At 44.9% G+C, this 21,067-nt stretch overlaps 3 protein-coding genes across 5 annotated transcripts; all 3 read left to right on the top strand.

The window, feature by feature from the left end:
* Positions 1-98: 98 nt before the first annotated feature.
* Positions 99-4,799, top strand: tagln3b (transgelin 3b). The gene is made up of 5 exons (XM_077624498.1): positions 99-270; positions 749-966; positions 1,107-1,281; positions 1,356-1,458; positions 1,527-4,799. Exons 2-5 carry the CDS (start codon positions 787-789, stop codon positions 1,666-1,668), a joined length of 600 nt encoding a protein of 199 aa, XP_077480624.1. The 5' UTR covers positions 99-270; positions 749-786; the 3' UTR covers positions 1,669-4,799.
* Positions 4,800-4,941: 142 nt separating this feature from the next.
* On the top strand, positions 4,942-7,213 carry c1qtnf9 (C1q and TNF related 9). Its single transcript, XM_077624496.1, has 4 exons — positions 4,942-5,135; positions 5,675-5,918; positions 5,983-6,045; positions 6,350-7,213. The coding sequence occupies exons 2-4, from the start codon at positions 5,723-5,725 to the stop codon at positions 7,117-7,119; spliced, it is 1,029 nt and encodes a 342-aa protein (XP_077480622.1). The 5' UTR covers positions 4,942-5,135; positions 5,675-5,722; the 3' UTR covers positions 7,120-7,213.
* A 369-nt stretch (positions 7,214-7,582) lies between these two features.
* spata13 (spermatogenesis associated 13) lies at positions 7,583-20,973 on the top strand. 3 transcript variants are annotated; one of them, XM_077624576.1, is made up of 14 exons: positions 7,583-7,810; positions 7,919-8,030; positions 13,106-14,308; positions 16,074-16,484; positions 16,591-16,735; positions 16,822-16,949; positions 17,233-17,412; positions 17,772-17,951; positions 18,079-18,258; positions 18,400-18,632; positions 19,262-19,391; positions 19,469-19,844; positions 20,336-20,410; positions 20,512-20,973. In XM_077624576.1, exons 2-14 carry the CDS (start codon positions 7,983-7,985, stop codon positions 20,697-20,699), a joined length of 3,477 nt encoding a protein of 1,158 aa, XP_077480702.1. In that variant the 5' UTR covers positions 7,583-7,810; positions 7,919-7,982; the 3' UTR covers positions 20,700-20,973. The 3 variants fall into 3 exon arrangements, with proteins under 3 accessions (XP_077480702.1, XP_077480703.1, XP_077480705.1); XM_077624577.1 differs by lacking the exons at positions 7,583-7,810; positions 7,919-8,030 and adding an exon at positions 11,714-12,183; XM_077624579.1 differs by lacking the exons at positions 7,583-7,810; positions 7,919-8,030; positions 13,106-14,308 and adding an exon at positions 15,080-15,363.
* Positions 20,974-21,067: the final 94 nt, after the last annotated feature.

Below are 21,067 nucleotides of genomic sequence, written 5' to 3'. Positions count from 1 at the left end.
TCCAGACTGCAGTGACCGCTCGTTTTCCGCGATAGACGACCCCCATCCGCCTCCCTCCTCCTCTCACCCCCCCCTTGCATATATATAAAGGCGTGTCCTCGCCCCTCCCAAACACAAGCGAGTGTTAGCGAGCCAGCGTCCAAGCCAACGTCCAAGCCCGGCCCCCCCAAACGCTCCTCTGCCGCCCTTCATGGATGCTCCGGACTCGGACATCCTCTGCGGAATCGCCACGCTTGTTTGACGTGACCGTTTGAGCGCTTCTTCTGAACTGTAAGTCAACCAATCAGCCGTCTGCGTATTTGTGTCATCTTTGCTTTTTGGACAATTCTTTTACTGTGTCGTCTTGGGTATTTGACATGCAAAATTACACAGCAAAATGCTGACGTCATTGATTTTTAGTGCTAAAAATAGACAGCAAATGTGGCCTGGCGTGCGCGGGGGACACGTGCGTCTCTTTTCGGCATGCCGGAAACTGATTTGACGTGGTCGCCGTAGCAACAGTGTCTCAGGATGGGACATCCGCCGAGAACCACACCCTTTTTTATGCAGGACACACCAAACGCATGAGATGGGAGTGCTAGCCGGCCCTCCTAGTCTCAATGGATAGGGCGCCGTTGTCTTTTGAATTGAAATCCTCTTGTTTTACTAACTACCACAGCACATAATTTAGGAATAATGTCATTTTGATGTGATTTTTTTCTTGTCTTACTAATTACCATAGCGCATACTCTGTGATTACTGCACTTAGGCCGCCGTCAGCGAGCGAATCGCGGTGGGAGCGTCGCCATGGCCAACAGGGGGCCGAGTTACGGCCTGAGCCGAGAAGTGCAAGAAAAGATCGAGCAGAAGTACGACCCGGATCTGGAGCAGCGATTGGTCGACTGGATCGTGGCACAGTGCGGGGGGAGCGTGGAGAAGCCCCCGACGGGAAGGGAGGGCTTCCAGAAATGGCTGATGGACGGCACGGTGAGTGTGGAAAAAATGACCGAGAATTGGAGATAAGTGAGGTTATGAATTATTCAAATATTAAATGGGAAATCCTGTAGAGCACAATAGCGCCACTCAATTTATTGAGGTTTTTTTTTCTTTTACCAAACCTGTTCCAGGTCTTGTGTCGCCTGATCAACAGCCTCTACCCAAAAGAGCAAGAACCGGTGAAGAAAATCTCTGAGTCTCAGATGGCCTTCAAGCAGATGGAGAAGATCTCTCACTTCCTGCAGGCCGCCGAAGCTTACGGGGTCACCAAAACCGACATCTTCCAGACCGTCGACCTTTGGGAAGGCGAGTCAAAACAAAAAAAACCCTCCAAAGCCTAAATTCCATTGCGCTCACGTTGAACCATATCTCCATTTCAGGAAAAGACATGGCCGCCGTGCAACGGACGCTGATGGCCTTGGGCAGCGTGGCCGTCACCAACGGCGACGGTCATTACAAAGGCGACCCGGACTGGTTCCACAGGTAAAAATCCCGCCTTCTCCTCCACCTCCACCTCCACTTCCTTCACCACTTCCCTCCCCTGAACGCAGGAAAGCGCAGGGCTATCGACGGGAGTTCACCGAAGAGCAACTGCGCCAGGGCCAGAGCCTCATCAGCCTTCAGATGGGCAGCAATCGCGGGGCGTCCCAGTCGGGCATGACGGGTTACGGTATGCACCGTCAGATTATGTAGACCAGCGTCCGCTTTCGCTTCCCGGTCCTCTTTCTGCTTATTTCTACTAACCCAATGTATAGTCAGTCGCCTATTCTGCCTTCTGCTAGCCTAAGCTAAGTCACTTAACTAACCTCAGCTCCCTGAAAGTGTTGCTTCAGATCAGGGGTGTCAAACGCACGCATTTTGTAGCTCAATCATGCCATTCGTACACAATGACATGTTTTTTCAGGGGTGGCCTTTGCGTCGATCGCCATTGGTAGATTGCACGACATCAACATTTAGATCCCTCCCCCTCTGTTGATTGAACTAGGCTCTTATGAATTTGGCATGTCCACAGTAAGCTTCAGTGTGCATCACTAAAGCTCCCATAAAAGTTGATAGATATTATGACATCATTGCTGAGCTTTGTCAGTGGCCTGTAAAAATATATATATATATATATAGATGTGCAAGTTTAACTCCTTGAAAAGTTTGACTTTGATTTATTTAATAAGGGACAGCACATATTAATGAACATATTTATATTCATTTTAATTAAGATATATTTAAAAGTAGATGGATAGTTTGCAAACCCCTGCGGTAAGTCACGTGAGGTACCTTTCCTAAAATGCCGTATGTGCAATCAATGGATCGCATTCAGGTGCTCCTCATTTCATCCCAACCCCCGTTCAGCCCAACTCAACCCCCGTTAGTTGAAGTTGATCTTGGAGTGCCTCTGCAAGACACCCTCAGGTGCCCTCCCTCCAAAGCAACAGGAAAAAAATCCCAAGTTCACCAAAAATGAACTCCTTGCCTGCTATTGATAATGATAAACACCACCAATGGCAGCAAAAATAAAACCACTAAAACCATTTATTTATAAGCTAGCTCTGAAATTATTGGACCGAAAACATACAACATAGCACCACTGTCAACTCACTACGCTGCTGTCATTTCCGTTTTATAATTTAACGCGCAATTTAAGCCCCTCAATTTGGGGCGTCAAACGCACGCATTTTGTAGCTCAATCATGCCATTCGTACACAATAACATGTTTTTTCAGGGGTGGCCGTTGCGTCGATCGCACGACATCAACATTTAGATCCCTCCCCCTCTGTTGATTGAACTAGGCTCTTATGAATTTGGCATGTCCACAGTAAGCTTCAGTGTGCATCACTAAAGCTCCCATAAAAGTTGATAGATATTATGACATCATTGCTGAGCTTTGTCAGTGGCCTGTAAAAATATATATATATATATATAGATGTGCAAGTTTAACTCCTTGAAAAGTTTGACTTTGATTTATTTAATATGGGACAGCACATATTAATGAACATATTTATATTCATTTTAATGAACATGTATGTGAAAGTAGATAGATAGTTTGCAAACCCCTGCGGTAAGTCACGTGAGGTACCTTTCCTAAAATGCCGTATGTGCAATCAATGGATCGCATTCAGGTGCTCCTCATTTCATCCCAACCCCCGTTCAGCCCAACTCAACCCCCGTTAGTTGAAGTCAATCTTGGAATGCCTCTGCAAGACATCCTCAGGTTCCCTCCCTCCAAAGCAACAGGAAAAAAATCCCAAGTTCACCAAAAATGAACTCCTTGCCTCCTATTGACAATGATAAACACCACCAATGGCGGCAAAAATAAAACCACTAAAACCATTTATTTATAAGCTAGCTCTGAAATTATTGGACAGAAAACATACAACATAGCACCACTGTCAGCTCACTACGCTGCTGTCATTTCCGTTTTATAATTTAACGCGCAATTTAAGCCCCTCAATTTGGGGCGTCAAACGCACGCATTTTGTAGCTCAATCATGCCATTGGTACACAATGACATGTTTTTTCAGGGGTGGCCGTTGCGTCGATCGCACGACATCAACATTTAGATCCCTCCCCCTCTGTTGATTGAACTAGGCTCTTATGAATTTGGCATGTCCACAGTAAGCTTTAGCGTGCATCACTAAAGCTCCCATAAAAGTTGATAGATATCATGACATAATTTCTGAGCTTTGTCAGTGGGCTGTAAAAAAAAAAAAATATATATATATATATATATAGATGTGCAAGTTTAATTCCTTGAAAAGTTTGAGTTTGATTTATTTAATAAGGGACAGCACATATTAATTAACATATTTATATTCATTTTAATGAACATATATGTAACAGTAGATGGATAGTTTGCAAACCCCTGCGGTAAGTCACGTGTGACACCTTTTCTAAAATGCGGTATGTGCAATCAATGGATCGCAGTCAGGTGCTCCTCATTTCATCCCAACCCCCGTTCAGCCCAACTCAACCCCCGTTAGTTGAAGTCGATCTTGGAGTGCCTCTGCAAAACACCCTCAGGTGCCCTCCCTCCAAAGCAACAGGAAAAAAAATCCCAAGTTCACCAAAAATGAACTCCTTGCCTGCTATTGACAATGATAAACACCACCAATGGCGGCAAAAATAAAACCACTAGAACCATTTATAAGCCAGCTCCGAAAGTATTGGACAGAAAACCAAAAATGTAGCACCACTGTCAGATATTAAAAAAAACACTGTTAAATATGCAGATGCCACCTTAGTTTACAAAAGATTTTGTACCCAAAAATTCCAACATATCAACAATGGTTGGCTCTAGAGGTGACTGTGTCATCGTTTATTTTCAACCTAGATAAGGGACTAAAGATGGAAATTAGTCCTACAATCTTACAAATATACATTAGCAAGAATATCGATATGTTCATTAATATGTTTCCCCTTATTAAAAAAATCAAACGCAATCTAGTTGGCATAAACATGGCCCGCCAATCAAAGTGACTTTGACACCCCTGCTTGAGATGATGTCTTGTCCTCGTACCACCCGCTCTACTACGCTGCTGTCATTTCCGTTGTCTAATTTAACGCGCAATTTAAGCCCCTCAATTAGGCCCTCGCGTCCCGATTCAAATGTCAAACAAGCCGTCAGTGTTCAATGATGCTGTGAAAAAAGCATGCCTCCCAAATGACATGATTGTTTTATGACTCACGCCGTGGTGCCTGCTTTACGGGACGAGAACATAAAGCTATTCTTGCCTCGAAATGTCGACTTTTTTTTTCATTCGATTGATTTCATTCCCAATCTATTTTTATCCGGAAGCTTACTGAGAAAGGAATAAAATACTTGGATGTAATGTTAGTGTTGTTATTTGTAAATATGGGCGATAGATTCTTTGAGTTCTCACTTTTTTTGCTGGAAGGTTAAATGGAAGGTCTATAGAGGTTTCTATTTACGGTAAGTGTATATGACAATGTTAGTTTTAGCCCCGCCCCCAGCGGTATTTCTCTTCCGGCCGCCTGCTTGTCTCTCCTTACTCAGTTCAATCTAATAATAAAGGCGGAGCTGGAAAAGCAAGTCATTAGGAAAAAAGCTTCCTGTGGTTGATCAAATAAAGAAAAAAAAACACCTACTACAGGATAGTCGAAGATGTTTTCATCAAAGTGCCATTTTGCAACTTGATAATGCTTCCGTAAGTGAAAATATAATGAATTTTATTATATCATTTCAAGTATTTCTTTTTTTTATTGAAACAAATTTCCACAACACATTCAGTGACTTCTATATACATTAAAGTACACGTGCAGGGAATTCGTTTTTAAAAGAAAAATCCCTTCACCAATTGCTGAAATGAATTTTGAATAGTAAATGTAGTAATTTATTCAAATAATTACATTAATAGATGAAAAAAATAAGAATAAAATGCTAAAGGAACAACAGATGGTATTATTTGTCATGAATTATTGCATTCAGTTAGTTTAAATTCTAAACGCATAAATCAATGTATAAAATATTAGTTAAAAGCAATAAAAACATTCTAGTTATAGCCCAACCAACGAGTTAAATGCCCGCTTGAAAAAGGATTAAAAGCCTGCTTGCTCCCCAGTTGAACATTAGCACCGCACTTGGTGCTGCGTGACATAATAGGCAATAAGTAAGCCTAGAAAAGGTTCAACATCCAGTTGAATTGAGCTCCAAAGTTCTTGTCAAGCTTCATTTTCACTTCCTCAGATCACATGAAACCAATTCGAACCAAAAACAAAACGCGTTATCTTCGTCATGTCCATCACGATCCTCGCCGTTCCTCTCTTGCTCCTCCTGCTGGGACGCGACGGCGTTGCGCAGGACGACAGCCTCGTAGGCAATAACAAAGGTTGCGTTTGTGGCTATCCCGGCATCCCCGGGGACCCGGGCCACAACGGGGCACCTGGAAGAGACGGCAGGGACGGTCTCCGAGGCGAGAAAGGAGACACGGGTGAGTGACCGGATTTGAAAAGCCCACCGCTCTGTTTTTAACGTTGAACTTTGTCTCCGTTTAGGTGGACTCGGCGTGACGGGACTGGCTGGAAAGGACGGACCAAAGGGAGAGACCGGGGAACCCGGTAAGTAACCTATTTTTTGGACTACAAGTGCCATGTTCTTTCCGAGCCTGTGTGGGTTTTCTATGGGTACTCCGGTTTCTTACCACCACATCCCCAAAACATGCATAATAGACCAATTGAATGCTCTGAATTGTCCATAGATACGAGTGTACGTGACCGATTGTTGGCCGGCAACCAATTCACGATATGCTCCGGCACCCCCGCGAGCATTGTGATCCTAAACGACTCGGAAAATGAATGAATGTTTGAACGCTTGCGCTATCGGGAATTCCACCTAATCGGAAAAAAATCCTCTTTCCTCTAGGTCCACCTGGTCCAGCGGGGCTAAAGGGGCGAAGGGGGGACAACGGAGACCCAGGACCCCCGGGGAATATGGGGCCCCAAGGTATTGAAGGGCCTCTCGGTCTGAAGGGAAGCAAAGGCGAGCTTGGGTTACCCGGATCACAGGGACGGAAAGGAGAAGAGGGAATTTCTGGGCCGCAAGGTCCGAAAGGGGAAACGGGCCTTCGCGGGGACCGAGGCGTTCCGGGACCCACGGGTCCCCTGGGCCGGCAGGGGTTCAAAGGGGAGGTGGGCGCTCTAGGCTCCAAAGGGAGCATTGGCCACAGGGGGGAACGGGGGTCTCGCGGGGAAACGGGGGACAAGGGCGAGCGGGGAGAACCCTGCGTGGTCTCCAAAAGCGCCTTTTCCGTGGGACTCACGGCGCAGAGCAAACTACCCGCTCCAAATATGCCCATCCGGTTTGACAGGATTATTTACAACCAACAAAATCATTACGATCCCCAAACAGGAAGGTTCACATGTTCGGAGGGTGGCGTGTACTTCTTCGCCTACTACGTCACGGTGTTCTCCAGGAACGTGAAGGTGGCCCTGGTGAAGAACGGAGTCAGGATACTCCACACCGCAGACAGTTACCAGAGTGGTGAGGATCAGGCGGCCGGGGGTGCCGTGCTGCCCCTGGACCCTGGGGACAAGGTGTGGCTCCAAGTGGTCGGAGACGAGCTCTTTAACGGGCTTTTCGCCGATGACGATGACGACACCACGTTCTCCGGGTTCCTGATTTTTGCAGCGTGATGTGGCGAGCCTCCGAGTACCACTTTGGCCCTTTTCTTTTTTCCATTTATACTCCTAAAACTTGAACATATCTCAACTCAAACAAAATGACATCTAGTGCGTGACTAATAAAGGAATTGAATGAGTAATAATGCTCTCCTGTAACTTTTTTATGTGAAATTTGGGATGGGCAAAACAATTATACGTGGGGAAAAAATGCACTAACTGGAATGTCAAGTCTTATTTTTTTACCATTATATTTCCTACAAAGGACTAAAGAGGCGTGACCTACTCTCATCAGGTGAGTTTCTATTGGCGACCTGCGAATCATTCTCTTGTTTACCAGCGAATCAAATTCTAGCAGGAACGTTGAGTCCACTCCCTCTTTTTTTTAATGTTTTTCACACAGGCGGAAGAAAGAAGGCGCGGCTTTCCTTATCAGCCCACGCATGATTGGTCTGCGGCAGCAGACCAATCAGGTCCGCCCCGAACCCGCCCTCTTTTTTGAGACGACTGCAACAAGTGCATCAAGATGCTCCTCGTCCTCCTCGAGACGTCTTTCTTTTAATCTGCCGCTTTTCGCGCTAAAACTAAATAACTATCGTTAAAACACCGCTACAGCCGGTTTAATAATTTCAACATTAATATTTTGTTCTTCTAACGCGTCCGGAATGTGAACCTAAACTTTTAGACGAGTCTCACAAGTTTGTCGGTGAGCTTTCATCAACTAGCCTTAGTTGCTACTACTAGCACCCGGTGTGTTTGAAAGGAGCCGCACAATGAAGTAGAAAAACATTTATTTTCGCTTTATTTTCTTTTGAATTGACTCCCACTCGATATGGAAGAAGGGAGTGAGGCTTCAGAGAAAGCCCGACTACTTTTCCATGGCTAAAAAGGCACCAGGAGGGGGAAATACAGCGACTATGAGTCGGGTAAGTCGTCCATTTTGTGTCTCAAAAAGTTATTGTATATTTTATCGTAGTCTTCTTCGTCTTCTAATTGTGCCTCCTCTGTACTGGGGAGGGGGGTGGGGGGTGCATTACACGGCTGGTTGTTATAGTGATGTGAGAGAAGCCAGGCTGGCTGAAGGAGGCGAGGTGGTGGGGGGTGTTGAGTGGGGGTTTACAAAGAGCTTTATGGGCCAAAAGAAAGTGGATCAATGGTAGAAAGAAATAGGCACTTCGGCTCTAGTTCTTTTCTGGTTTTAGTGTAGTGTTAATCCCTTACGCAGATTTCAGAATACACCTCAAAATGAGTCAAATTTACAGGAGGCATAATATTCTTGGGATTTTCAGCATACAAACCTTGCACTTTCATATACTTTTTGGCTAAAAGGCATGAAACCATAAAATTTCACCCTAAAATGAAGGTAAATTGAATGTCTCAGACTTGTTTATATTGCTACTTAAGCACCATGACGTCAATGATTTGGGGAATCGAGTCTTGGGTTCTTGAGAAATGTTGAAAATTTGGTGATTCTCTCAAATGCAACTTTATTCTTTGATTAAATGACGTTTTAATATTGGAATTTCCACACTGGAAATTGTTACTTACATAAAGTTGTAAGAACACCTTCAAATTTGGAAATGTTTGCAGGATAAGAGCATCTATGTATCCCTGAATCCTCAAAAAATAAAAAAATGGCCAGTGGGAAAGTAGAAATTCATGTTTTTACATGTCCCCAAGTGACAGCATACAATTTAAAACCTGTGCAAGAGATTTTTCACACAACAAAATCTGCTTCCTGTCGTCTACTTTCCCTTTCATACTTGCTTGCCACTCAGGAATTCAAATTCTTTCCATGGCGCCGCATAGTATTTCAGTCCCATAGTCAGGTTCAAATTCCCAAAGTATTTTTTTTTCATTTTATTTTTTAAAGCCGCCATCAGAAACCATGTTGACTCTTGACAAGGCTCGTCCAAGTATTGTATTAAATTCCCAGGTTGTCTGTCACTATGACAGCAGATCAGGTGGAGGTTTTTATGCCCCGCCCACAGACATCCCTCCCCTCGGGTGAGTTGCGCTTCCCACGGTCTTTATATGGTAGGGGCGGGGCTCCTGAAATGGTGAACGCGGGGTCAATGTGGTCGGATGTAAAAATTGTAATTGCGTAGAAAATTTACAAACTAACTGTAAAGATACAGAAAATGGTCATTTTTCAGTGCCATTGGCGTCCAATCTCAGTTTATTTATAGTCTATGTTACAGAAATAAGAGCAATATTTAACATGATATTGTTATGAATAAAAAAACAATGAAATCATAAGAGACAATTTGCAGTTTTTCCCCCACCTTTTGAGTAATATACGGTCATACCTCTACTTACGAATCTCTAGGTAAAAAATTTTCAGGTTACGAAATCCCTCAATGCAAATACATTTCCTGTATCTGTTATTTTATTTTGAAATTATCATGGTAACATTATTACGGCCCGGATTTCTTACGGTTGGATAAATAAATAATTTTCTTTCATTTTTGTCTGTTTCTCACATCTTTCATGCAAAATTGGGACACTGATAATTTTTAAAGGTTTGAGTTGGTAGTTTTTTGAGGACCAAAGAAGAAATTACGGAATTTACATATAAAGTACTGGTCTACTTATGAAATATTCAAGTTACGAAAAAAGTTCTGGAACCAATTAATTTCGTCTGTAGAGGTACGACTGTATATTTTTCATCTAATAAAGTAAAATGTAGCTATTAGGAAATGTAGCTTAAGGAATTGTGAGTTAATTGACAATCAAAATAATTGTATCTTAATTTGCTAATTGCTTGCGTATCGATTTGTCGATAACTCTTGGAAGCACATGCCAAAATTAATTGGCGTTATTGTGCCAGGACAGAAAATGTTGACATTTTGCCAAAATATGACAGTTAAAAATACATAGCAATGCATTACAACATCAATTATATGCTAACTAGCATGAATTTAACCAAATTGACTTGTTTTGCCAACCAAATGGAGTTGAACTTATTGAGAGGCCGGCAGCGACGTGGTGGGCTTTTTGCAAGCTTTAAAGTGGCACTCCAAGTCAGCGGCGAATAGCCCCGCTTGTCTGCTTGATTAGGCTATCGTGTAGATGAAACCACACTCAAAAGCAAAGCGGCGCTAATCACATTAGCAATGGCATGGAAAGGGGAATATGACACACACACTTTTGCGGTGTGTGTTCCGCGGAGCTGACTCGTAGCATTTGCTAATTGGCGTCGGGAGTGTTTAATCGGGCGAGAGTTGCACACAAAAACAAACAAACAAAGAGACCAAAGCAATGCATTTACAATCGGTGTGATCGCAGAAGTAATGAATCTCATGAGTTAAAATACTCCCTGAGCTGACAAATATGACCAATCCCACTACCAAATGGGATTTATTTGACGTTTGGCAGCTGTGTGTTATCCATTCAGGTGCAGTTGTGTACATTTTTGACGGTGAGAAAGCGTTGAAAAATGACAAATGCCCACTTTCCCAGGATCCTCCCTTGTCTGGCGGCCCGCTCCTTTAATTCCGGGCGTCTTTCCGCCCCCGATGAATTTGATCCCTGGCCCGAGGCGAGAGACATACCTCTGCGGAGGCGACCCCTCAGAGTTTACTCACATTTGTTAGTTTGTTTTTAACTTGTCGCAAAACAGCTCGATGAATAAGAATCATGGATCGGCCGGGATGCTCTACCATTTCTAATTGACCGTGTGTTTTTGCCCCAGCTCGTGCATGTTTGTCTCTGAACGCATGTTCATCCTTGTCTGCGGGAGTCTAATCTGAGGTTGGCTCCAGCTGGCTGCGGGGACCTGATGGGAGGGTGGGAAAGTAAGGCAAGTGACCCCTCCCTGATTAACAGGACCTCAACAAGGAATTCACAAAACAGTAGGGAAGCACACCGAAACAAATTTAACGAAAGTAGAATATTCTCTTGGCAATTTTTTACATCATGTTTAAATTACATGTGCAGGCTTGTGCTAACACTTTTTTAACTTAAATAATTTAAATAATAATAAATAATTGAATAATTTTATTTATTTTTCTCATTGGGAGCCTTAAAGAATAGTTGCTAAACCTATGTTTCCTTTTTTTATATAACAATAATAAAAGTAACAAACAAACAAAACAGGTCACTTGCCACCCCATCAAAAAAATTTCTTTATATATTTATTCTGGCAATATGTTGTTTTTCAAAATTAAGAAAATAAACTTCATTATGGTGAATGCACTTTTTTTTCTTGATTAATACATTTCTCCCTAAATTAACCAAGGTTTTGTCTTGTGAACTTCTAATTTTCGATCATAAAATAGTTTTCTTACTGTCTGAGTTTATTTTCCATGGTATTTAAACGTATTTTTCTATTGAAATTTTACTTTAATTGTCTAAATCTTTTTTTTTAAATTACAGGTTAATTCTCGTGAAATTTGAATCCCAATTTGTACTCCCCAATTTGTGGAAATTGCCCAACTACAACTCCTTATACTACTATCGTAAAATGGAATCGGACATTAAAATCCCCAAAAACTAAGCCAAGTTGACTTGTTGACATTCCTCTGCTATCTTTTTCCCGGCCCGGAAAAACCGACGGGATAACAGACCCCGCTGCTCTTCGTCACTCCTCGGCGGTGGTACAAGAAGACAATTGAGAGCGCCGTTTTCAAAGTGGCGTATTGTTCCTGGTAGTGGTGGAGGGGCGGCGTATTCTATCTGTCAGCGGGTCGTACTTGGCGGCGATGGCTCCGATGGCGTCCCATCTGGATTCGCCGTACTCCTTCACCAGAGGAAAGATTTTGCCAGGCTAAAACTAAGGCCGCTGTGCTAGCATTATTTCCGTTTATTCCTTTAAAACATTTTTACATCAGTGTTTAGGTAAATTGTTGACATCCCGTTCGACAGGTTGAACAGCAGCATTTTATTTTATTTTTTTTAGGCAAGAGAGATATTTACGTCATGGGATGCACCGCGCCAACGTTGAAAGTTTGGCAATTGTTGTTAATCTGGAGGAAGCGCAGCAATTTATCGCATTAATCACAACGGATTAGCATTTTTCATCGCTTAGTCATGCTCTGAGAGGCCGGCTTCAAAGGCCCAGCTGCAGTTACCACCACTGTGAGTCGCGCACACGCACATTAGAAGACCCCAACCTGGGCCTCAGCTCCCCCAGACTTTCAAATTGCAGCTTTTGTGTTAAAGGCACGTCATTTCCCAAGTGTGCCTTGGCTTTTTGTCTTACGACTTTGAGAAAGCGAGTCTTTGTTTATCTGTGACTCATCCTAACACAAAGAGCGCTGTAGTGTACGCAACCATTATCTTTCAATGTGCTCATTCCAAAAGTGCTTGTTCAGGATTTCCTTGTGTAGAAGCTGCAAGACGATCATTGGAGTACTTCTTCTACCTCTTACTTGGTACTCCACCATTGTAGCGGGCTGATAATGAAAAATGCAGAGTTGTTAGTGAATGCTTATGTTTCTGTACTAGAGCAGGCCGATGTGACAAAAATTGTTACCACGATTAAAAAAAAAAAATATTAGTCTATTGATAATTATCACGATAACTAACATCTTTTTTGTTTCAAATGTGAAACTTCAAACTTCTGAAAATAAATTACTTTCCTCCTTATTCAAATATGAAAGTAGCTGTTACCTTACTTTATTAGAAAAGAGAATATGAAATATGATGATTTTAAAAGTATTTTAGTTCTGTTGTGCAAGACTATTTTCAGTCTCACAAAAAGTAACAGTGTAAATTTACTTCACATATGGCCATTTACAAAAAAATCACTCACTCGTTTCTTTTACTGGGTCGGCTCGGTGTTGTCCTGCAATCTCAGAATTAATTGCAGTTTAGAATTATCGAATTTTTAGCGAAAGTTTTTACTTTTATCGTTGACAAAAATAATTTCACGATAATTTTATCGCCCAGCACTATTCTGGAAGGGACTGGAAGAGATTATTTTCTGGCCCCCCATCAACAGATTGGTCAATGATCAAAACAATAGTACATTGTTCAGTGTCTATGTTTGTTTCCGCAGGCAGAACCGGAGGACAGAGTCTCGTCTACAAGTGAAGACTCTCTCCCTCCCTCTGGCCTCCCCTCCTCCAACGGAGAACCTCCGACCCGGAGTCGCCCCCTCGGCGACTTGTACCCGTTTCACGGTCAACCCGAGAGGATTGTCGTGTCGTACTTGCAGCCGGTCACCGTAGGCCCAGCCGCCGACACCGACGATAACCTCACGAACGGTGTCGACTTCTCTTCTGGGAAGCCCGGGTCCTCAAGAATCATGAGGCTGTTTTCCAGCTCCAGGAAGGATTCTTTCACGGACTCCGCCACCGAAAGTCCCGTCGGCCTCTCTGCATTCGGCATGGTTGACTCTTTTAAAAAACTTCGCTCCGCAGTGCTCCAGGGGATTCAGAGTCGTGGAGCGAGTGGACTCGACGCCAAGCGTCCGACTGAAAACGTCAACACCGTCCCAAACGACGCCGGCGATTATCTGTCGAACGGAAATCCCAGGGCCGGTCACTGCGACTCCGACGTCGAAGAGGAAATTGACGAAAGCCTCCAGCGCAATTCCCGCTTATCCCGGAGCATGAGGAAAGCGTTCGGGGCGGGACGGATTGTCATGTCGGATAAAAATGAGGAGCGTGTGGTGGCAGGTAGGACCGAACATAAGAAAGCAAAGATCAGCAGGCAAACGGAAAACATTTCTCATACGACCGTGCTGAGCAGTTTGAGTAAGAGCGCGGATGACCTCCACCTTTTCAAAATGCCGTTTGGTCGCAAGGCCCCCACGCCGTCTGCCCCCCAGAGGAGTGCCTCGTCCAACGGGTCGCTGAACATCCAGAGGACCAGCAGCGCCTCCTCGGCCGACTTCGCCGATCGCAGGAAGAGCTCGTTGAGGGTGAAGGTACCCATGTTGACGCTGGTCGGCAGCATGACCGACCTGAACATCATGCGCAGGCAGAGTCGCTCGCCCTCCCCGAGCCCTTCCACCCCGATGTCGCCCTTGAGCCGTCTCCACGACGACTACACCCGACGCGTGCCTTGCCTGAGCGTCAGTGAGCGCCGGCGCCGACCCTCGCCCGTCAGAGCTCGGGTCATGTCCGCGGGGCACTCCGTTCTGGTTCACGCGTCACCCGAGCGTCACGTTGTCGGAGAAGATGGATCCCTGGTGATCACCACGTGCGGGTTTGTGACGGGAGACCGATCCCAACCCGAAGAAGACCGACCCAATGAGGTGAGTTTAGAGAGAATTGATGGACGGTAACCATTTTGATGTTTGTTCACTGGTTCACTTGTTTCACGGCTGACTAACTGTTAGCTAGTTTTGTCGCAAAGGTTTGGTGTCACTTGGTTAGTGTCAGAGTCGCAAACTATTTTTTTTCAGAAAGAATTTGTTTCTGCTTTGATTTTAAGATTGTTCCAATCACATATATTCGTTAGTCTCGATTTGGCAATATCTGGATTATTTTGTAGCTATTAAAAACCCATTCTTTTTCAATCCATATAGACATCCCTAGCTGGTGTCATTAAAATTACCCACTCCGTTTGTATTAGAACTCAATGTTTCGAACGAGTGAATCTGAGTCAACCAGTAATCGTGCTTTTTATTGCTAAGATGACTTCTTCTCTACAGGGTTTAAGATCAGCTCGATAACGCAAAACCAACAAGTGCAATGGACACGAGCAGCAGCTGATTGGGAATCATTAAGATACAATTAGACTTGAGGTTACATTTCAAGCATGAAAGAAACTTCAGGAAAAGGCCTAGATTGAATTTCGCTGAGCCGGGCTGACCCTTGTGAATGAAGTCCTTTAATCAAGCAATTTTTGGGTCGTAATTGTCTCAATGTCACCGTCATGTGCACTGTCCGCTGTATTTGCCTTCCACGTGATACATCGACTGGCGCCAGATCACGTGCTGGACCCGGCTGTCCAATGCTTTAAGGAACAGGCCTGGTTAATGATTATTCTTTGTTTATGATTAGCAGTCTCTTGTGCAAAAGGGCAACATTTGTGGGTGAGTAGCTCTAAGCGGACTCCTCGCTTCTGCAGTCCAGTCAGCCCGGCAGAACAAAGTCCAGCCGTCATGCTTTCGAGTCCTAGCTGGGACAGTTAAAAATCTGGAGTGGATTTTGTGGGTTTTCCCCCCTTTTGAGGATGATTTGGCCAGTCTAGAAAAAAAAACATCTTGGGCCGTGGGCCTGCATGTGTTTCACAATGGTGCTTGCACTCTGTGTGCCTTTCCGCTGTGTGTGTGGCGGTCCCGATCCAGACGGGGAGAACCGAAAGGTGAGATTTGACTGCTCGGATCAATATTTGCACGTGAAATGAACTCCGCCGTGATAGTGTTTTATTGCGGAATATTTGCAATGCTTGATAGGAATTGGTGCATTTTTTTCAGGGAAACCGGATCATATTGATTCAAGTCATTTTGCGGCGAGTCTCGATCCAGTCAAAACAATTTTTGGACCCGCTTGAACAGGAGTCGCTGTTTCTGATTAAAAGACGATCTCAAAACGTATACGCATTGACGGGTTTCACGTAAAGCAATATTTTGATGGACCTGCAGATGTTCTATGCTTGTGTTGGAGTTGTGTTGATCCTGTCAAAGCTCATATACATTACGCGCAGTGTTTTATTGCGTTGCGTACGTGCTCAGTGCCTGAGAATCAGCTCTCGGGATAAGCCTGTTTTTTTTTTGCGTCGCAATGCTGATATTGTCTCTTAAATCTGGCAGTTGTAGGTTCTTTTACTTTTCCATCATTTGGGCATTTCTGAAGTTCTCAAAAATTTGTCTAAGTTGCTAAGGTGTTTACTATTGAGTGACTCATGACGTGACCGAAATGCACAATTAGCTGATGTGACTGAGTTTGAAAATAGAATTTTCAGATATAGATGATAAAAAAATAGCTTCTTTTTTTTAAAGTACGTATCTCGATGTGGTTTGAAAGCAATTGTTTGGATTCGTCACTCACCCTGCTGTAATTTTTTGTTGCCAGGTGACGTCAGAGGAGGAAAGACAGGAAGTGTCCGGCCAAGGAGACGGTGACTCCTCGGAAACAAGCACCTCTCCCCTCTCCCCGGTCTTCCTCTCGGAGTCCCACGCGTCACCCCCCGCCGAGACCGCCGCCATCAAGTCCCGGCGACGCAGCGGTCGCACCAGACCGCGGCCCATCTCGGACTACGGACAGCTGCTCTCCAGGAGGCACTGCATTCCCGAGGAGGCGGCCGAGTTGAACCCCGAAGAAAGGACGCAGTCCCTCGATCGGCAATGCATCCAGAACGGGGTTTGCGAAAGCAGGGAGGAGTGCGCTCCGGACGGGAAAATCCCGGGCAAGCGACAACGGAGACCTATATCCGTAATGGGAGTGGAGGACTTGTACTCCCCCCACGAGGACCACCTTCCCTCTGTGCGGTTCTTTATTATTTTAGTATCTCAGAAAAATCACTCAATATGGTGGTGCCATTCTTAAATGTCGAGACTCGCTAAACCCCACATTGCTTTCTCCCCCGCAGCCTCTGACACGGCCACCGGTCCCCTCCCATCAAGTGCCCCCCTACAAAGCCATTTCGGCCAGGTTCCGCCCCACCACCCTCTCCCAGAGCACCCCCATCGGACTGGACCGCGTGGGCAGGAAAAAGCTGCACCGAGTTCTTAGCGGTAGGAAAAGTCGACTCAAAGGCGAATGCGTGGAACTCCTTTCAGATGTGCCTCCATTGTATTGTTTTTTTTTTTTTGCTCCGTAGATGGCGCTTCGGACGCTTCGGTACCGCCGGACGACAGCGTGAGTGAAGAGGAAGAGGAAGAAGGTAGCTTTGACACCGATGTCACGCCATACCTGGAACCGGGCGTCAAACTTTCTGCGCTGGTCGAGGTGAGCCGCTTTCTGTTTTATTTGTGCACCACAAATAAGTGTTTTATTTGTGCACCACTTGTTTGTAGTGTGGTGATGTATAACACAGTAGGAACCTCTAATGATCCTTCGCATCATCACTATTTCTCTCTAATACGGGTTTAATAGTTGGGAATTTTTGTGATAGTGTAGTTTAATTTCGTGGCGATGTTCGGATGAAGTGCGATTTCAAGATGTTTGGCACGCCGCGTCGTAATCCTTTGGTGTTCTACACGGAATCATCCGCTCTGGTGTGTGTGTACAGTGGATAAGCTCAGGCCACGCCGTGTACGCCGAAGCCCTGTGGGACCATGTGACCATGGAGGAGCAGGAGCTGGCCTTCAAGGCGGGGGACGTAATCCGCATCCTTGATGCCTCGCACAAGGACTGGTGGTGGGGCAGGGGGCCCGAGAAGGAGGCCTGGTTCCCGTCCTGCTTTGTCCGGGTGAGTGGACTTCCTGACCTGCTTGTTTGCACTCCACTTGTAAGCTGGCGACACTCCAAAAGAAAGGCACTTCTAACACTGTGTGTGTGTGTAAAAGTAAGTCTGCCACCCGCTTGGGGATCAACTGGTTTCCCTGACAACGGATGTGGAGTGACAGCTGAGTCTTAATTAGCCAGATATTTGATTGGCAGATTTTCGTCTATTGTGTAATTGCATGTGGCAGTTGTCGAGCAAGCACTGGCAAAATGTTTTTGTACTCCTTCTTCATTTGTAATTGCTTCAAGCAGCCATTTTTATAAGCAAGGCCAGTTATGAGGATTTCAAGATGAGAATGACAACGTTCCCGTCGATTGTTTCAGGTGCGAGTGAACCAGGAGGACTCGAGCGCCGGGAGCGTGGAAAGCGTGGCGGAGCAAGAGGACACGGTTCGCCGGGAGGCGCACGTCAGCCATCACAGGCAGCAGATGAGGACCAACGTGGTGCAGGAGATTATGAACACAGAAAGGATCTACATTAAGCATCTGAAAGATATTTGCGAGGTGGGACAAATATCATCTGAAATTCACTTGCCGTAGCACCTTTTAATCTTTCGGCTCCCTCTAAAGGCCAATGTCGAAAGAGCAACTCGAGTTAGCTATCATTCCAGATTTGTCATTTTCTACACAGGGCTATATCCGGCAGTGCCGCAAGCACCCAGACATGTTCACTGATCCGCAACTGAAGACCATCTTCAGCAACATCGAGGACATCTTCCACTTCCAGAGGCGCTTCCTACGCGACTTGGAGAAGAAGCACAACAAGGAGCAGCCGCATCTCAGCGACATCGGCTCGTGCTTCCTTTTGCAGGTCACTTGAAAACATGCAACATGCGTGCAAGTTTGCAAAGAACCTTCACACAACTGCACCAAAATTTCAGTGCCAGTATTTCAGCACCTTTCCCACAAATTGCTGCTTTATAACAAGCTCTCTTTCTGTTGTCCACGAAAGGGCGACGGCTTTTCCATCTACTCGGAGTACTGTAACACGCACCCGGCAGCCTGCTCCGAGCTGCAGCGCTTGATGAAATCCGGCCGCTACAAGCACTTCTTCGAGTGGTGCCGCCTCCGCCAACAGATGATTGACATCTCAATCGCCGGTTTCCTGCTCACTCCTGTGCAGAAGATCTGCAAATATCCCCTGCAGCTGGGGGAGCTGCTCAAGTACACACCCAAAGACCACAGGTACTCACCAGCTAAAGTGAACACGAGCTCTTCGTCAGCTAAACGTGTCCAGACTTCTCCTAGTCTCACGCGTATCTTATCAGATCACACTAACATCTACATTACAGCACGGGGGTCATAAATTCATTTTAATCCAATAGGCCGCAGGGACATTAGTGTATTATATTAACCACACAATAAAGCTGTAAGTTCCACGTTGTACTTTTGAGGTGGATATTTAAAAAGGTTGTTAACCCCACACTTGAAATTGATGACTGTCACGCGAGGTAACTAGCGCCGTAAATACGTCGTATTTGTCGCTAAAAAAATGCTGACTGAATCAGGGGTACGGCTTATATGCGCACAAATTAGACTTGCACGAAAGTGCAAGTTGTCAAAGACGAAACGCCATAACGCAAGACAATGCGGCCAATAAGGTAATTTATTTCAAAATCGAGAAAAGATGAACGGCTAAAACGCTAAAATGAATGGAATTCAAAAATAAATAAATTATCTTGCATAAAACGTGAAAAAACTAACTTGTGCCTGCCATTTAACGCACCATTTTAATTTAGTCTTTAACCCATTGGCCTCAATGGGCAACAATAGACATCCAATTCAAACTACGGTCTCGTTGAATGTTTGTGTAGTGATCACAGTGGTGTGAGCGACGCGTACGAGGCCATGAAGAACGTGGCGAGTCTGATCAACGAACGGAAGAGACGGCTAGAGAGCGTCGACGCCATCGCTCACTGGCAGGTGGCCATTCTTCACTGGGAGGTGATGAATGACGTCAGAAGATATTATGTATAGTCAAAGCTTCACCTAGAGTTAAGTTTGTGTTTTGGGTGCTGCAGGGCCCCGACGTGCTAGTACGCAGCTCCGAGTTGATCCACTCGGGGGAGCTGAGTCGAATGCCACGGCAGGGGAAAATGCAGCAACGTAGCTTCTTCCTGTTCGACCATCAGCTGGTCTTTTGCAAGAAGGACGTTCTCCGCCGGGATCTACTTCACTATCGAGGCCGTCTGGACATGGACCTCACCGAAGTGCTCGACGTCGCCGACGGGAGGGACCAGGACCTGGGCCTGACCCTGAAGAACGCCATGCGCCTGCGCCACGCTGAAACGCTGGAGTTTGTGTGCATGCTGTGCTGCAGGAAGCTTCAGGACAAGGAAAGGTGGCTTCAAGCCTTTAGCAAGGAGAGGAGGCGGGTCAAGGAGGACCAGGAGATGGGTGAGCTTTTCACAACTCTTGCTCGAACAAAACTAGTCAACAGATGGTTGCACTAAATATTGATGTTGTTGAATTTATGTGACCTTTCAAAAATAAATTTTAAAGACAAAATACAATAATCCCTCGAATATCGCGGTTAATGTAAACCAGATAGGCCGCAATAATAAAAAAATCGCAAAGGAGCATTCACCCCTATTAAAAAAATAATAATAAATAATAATAATTTTAAATAATAAATAAACAAATAAGTCGCAAATAATTTGCATTAATCGAGGGATTACTGTATGCCATTTTGAGCCCTCAGCTACTATAGAGTTGTCTGCTGTTGTAAATAAATTAATATTGAGGCCGGCAATAAAATATGCCCTGAAATTTCAGTTCAATTCTTCAACGCGGTTATTTAATATAATTTCAGGGAATAATTTTTGCATTGCTAAATCTGGGTTTAAGAGATCGTCTTAATCAAACCTGTTTTATTCATATTTCCACAGGAATAGAAATCAGTGAGGAGCAAAGAAAGCAAGCTATTGCCAATGCCAGAAGAGCCAAACAGGGCAAAATCAAGAGTAAGGTTGCATAAAATGAACTCTCTGGTTTCCATTTGGTCTCCTAGACAAAATAGATTAGACATCAGCTGCTAAAACATGCTTACCGCTTTTCCTTTTAGCTGTGGGCTACTCTGGTTCGGTGCCGCCGCATCACCAAACTCTCCACCCTCTCCACCAACGGCACGTCACCATCCCCACCAGCGTACCCCAGCAGCAGGTGTTTTCTCTGGCTGAACCCCCCAAACGGAAACCTTACCAGTTGCTTTCCAGCATCACCCGCAATGCCTTTTTCAAGAAATCAACTTGACTCTCTCTCGTCCATTCCCCTGAATGTAGTACTGTTTTTTTGTTTGTTTTTATTTACATGTTGACTGTGCCTTTAACCATGTAGGCGCGACAAGTGTTAAAATACCTTCTCGTATCCGTGACTTTTGTCCGCTCACTGTGACAACGTTGTCGATTCTATGTTTGTTTACTTGTATTTTATTTCACAAAGGCTGGAACCTTTTTGTTTTTATTTGGACGTCAGCTGCTTGTCTATTAAATAACGTTGTAAATAAAACTCTTGTAGGAAAACGTCATCCCTCCACGGGGTGGACTTTTTATCCAGATGGGAGTTTGTAACGACGGTAACTCGACACGCGAGTTTTTCCGACGCTGCCGCTCTTGTTTCAA

Source organism: Stigmatopora argus, chromosome 17, assembly GCF_051989625.1.
Source record: "Stigmatopora argus isolate UIUO_Sarg chromosome 17, RoL_Sarg_1.0, whole genome shotgun sequence".
Lineage (NCBI taxonomy): Eukaryota > Metazoa > Chordata > Actinopteri > Syngnathiformes > Syngnathidae > Stigmatopora > Stigmatopora argus.
The sequence above is the reverse complement of the archived record's forward strand: the minus strand, read 5'-3'. Positions and strand labels throughout refer to the sequence as shown.

Coding starts and splice junctions, on each gene's coding strand:
- c1qtnf9 (XM_077624496.1), top strand. CDS start 5,723: ATGTCCATCACGATCCTCGCCGTTCCTCTCTTGCTCCTCCTGCTGGGA. Junction 5,919..5,982: donor AGGCGAGAAAGGAGACACGG/GTGAGTGACCGG, acceptor GTCTCCGTTTAG/GTGGACTCGGCGTGACGGGA. Junction 6,046..6,349: donor GGGAGAGACCGGGGAACCCG/GTAAGTAACCTA, acceptor TCTTTCCTCTAG/GTCCACCTGGTCCAGCGGGG.
- tagln3b (XM_077624498.1), top strand. CDS start 787: ATGGCCAACAGGGGGCCGAGTTACGGCCTGAGCCGAGAAGTGCAAGAA. Junction 967..1,106: donor AATGGCTGATGGACGGCACG/GTGAGTGTGGAA, acceptor AACCTGTTCCAG/GTCTTGTGTCGCCTGATCAA. Junction 1,459..1,526: donor GACCCGGACTGGTTCCACAG/GTAAAAATCCCG, acceptor CCCTGAACGCAG/GAAAGCGCAGGGCTATCGAC.
- spata13 (XM_077624576.1), top strand. CDS start 7,983: ATGGCTAAAAAGGCACCAGGAGGGGGAAATACAGCGACTATGAGTCGG. Junction 16,950..17,232: donor AACTTTCTGCGCTGGTCGAG/GTGAGCCGCTTT, acceptor GTGTGTGTACAG/TGGATAAGCTCAGGCCACGC. Junction 18,633..19,261: donor TACACACCCAAAGACCACAG/GTACTCACCAGC, acceptor ATGTTTGTGTAG/TGATCACAGTGGTGTGAGCG.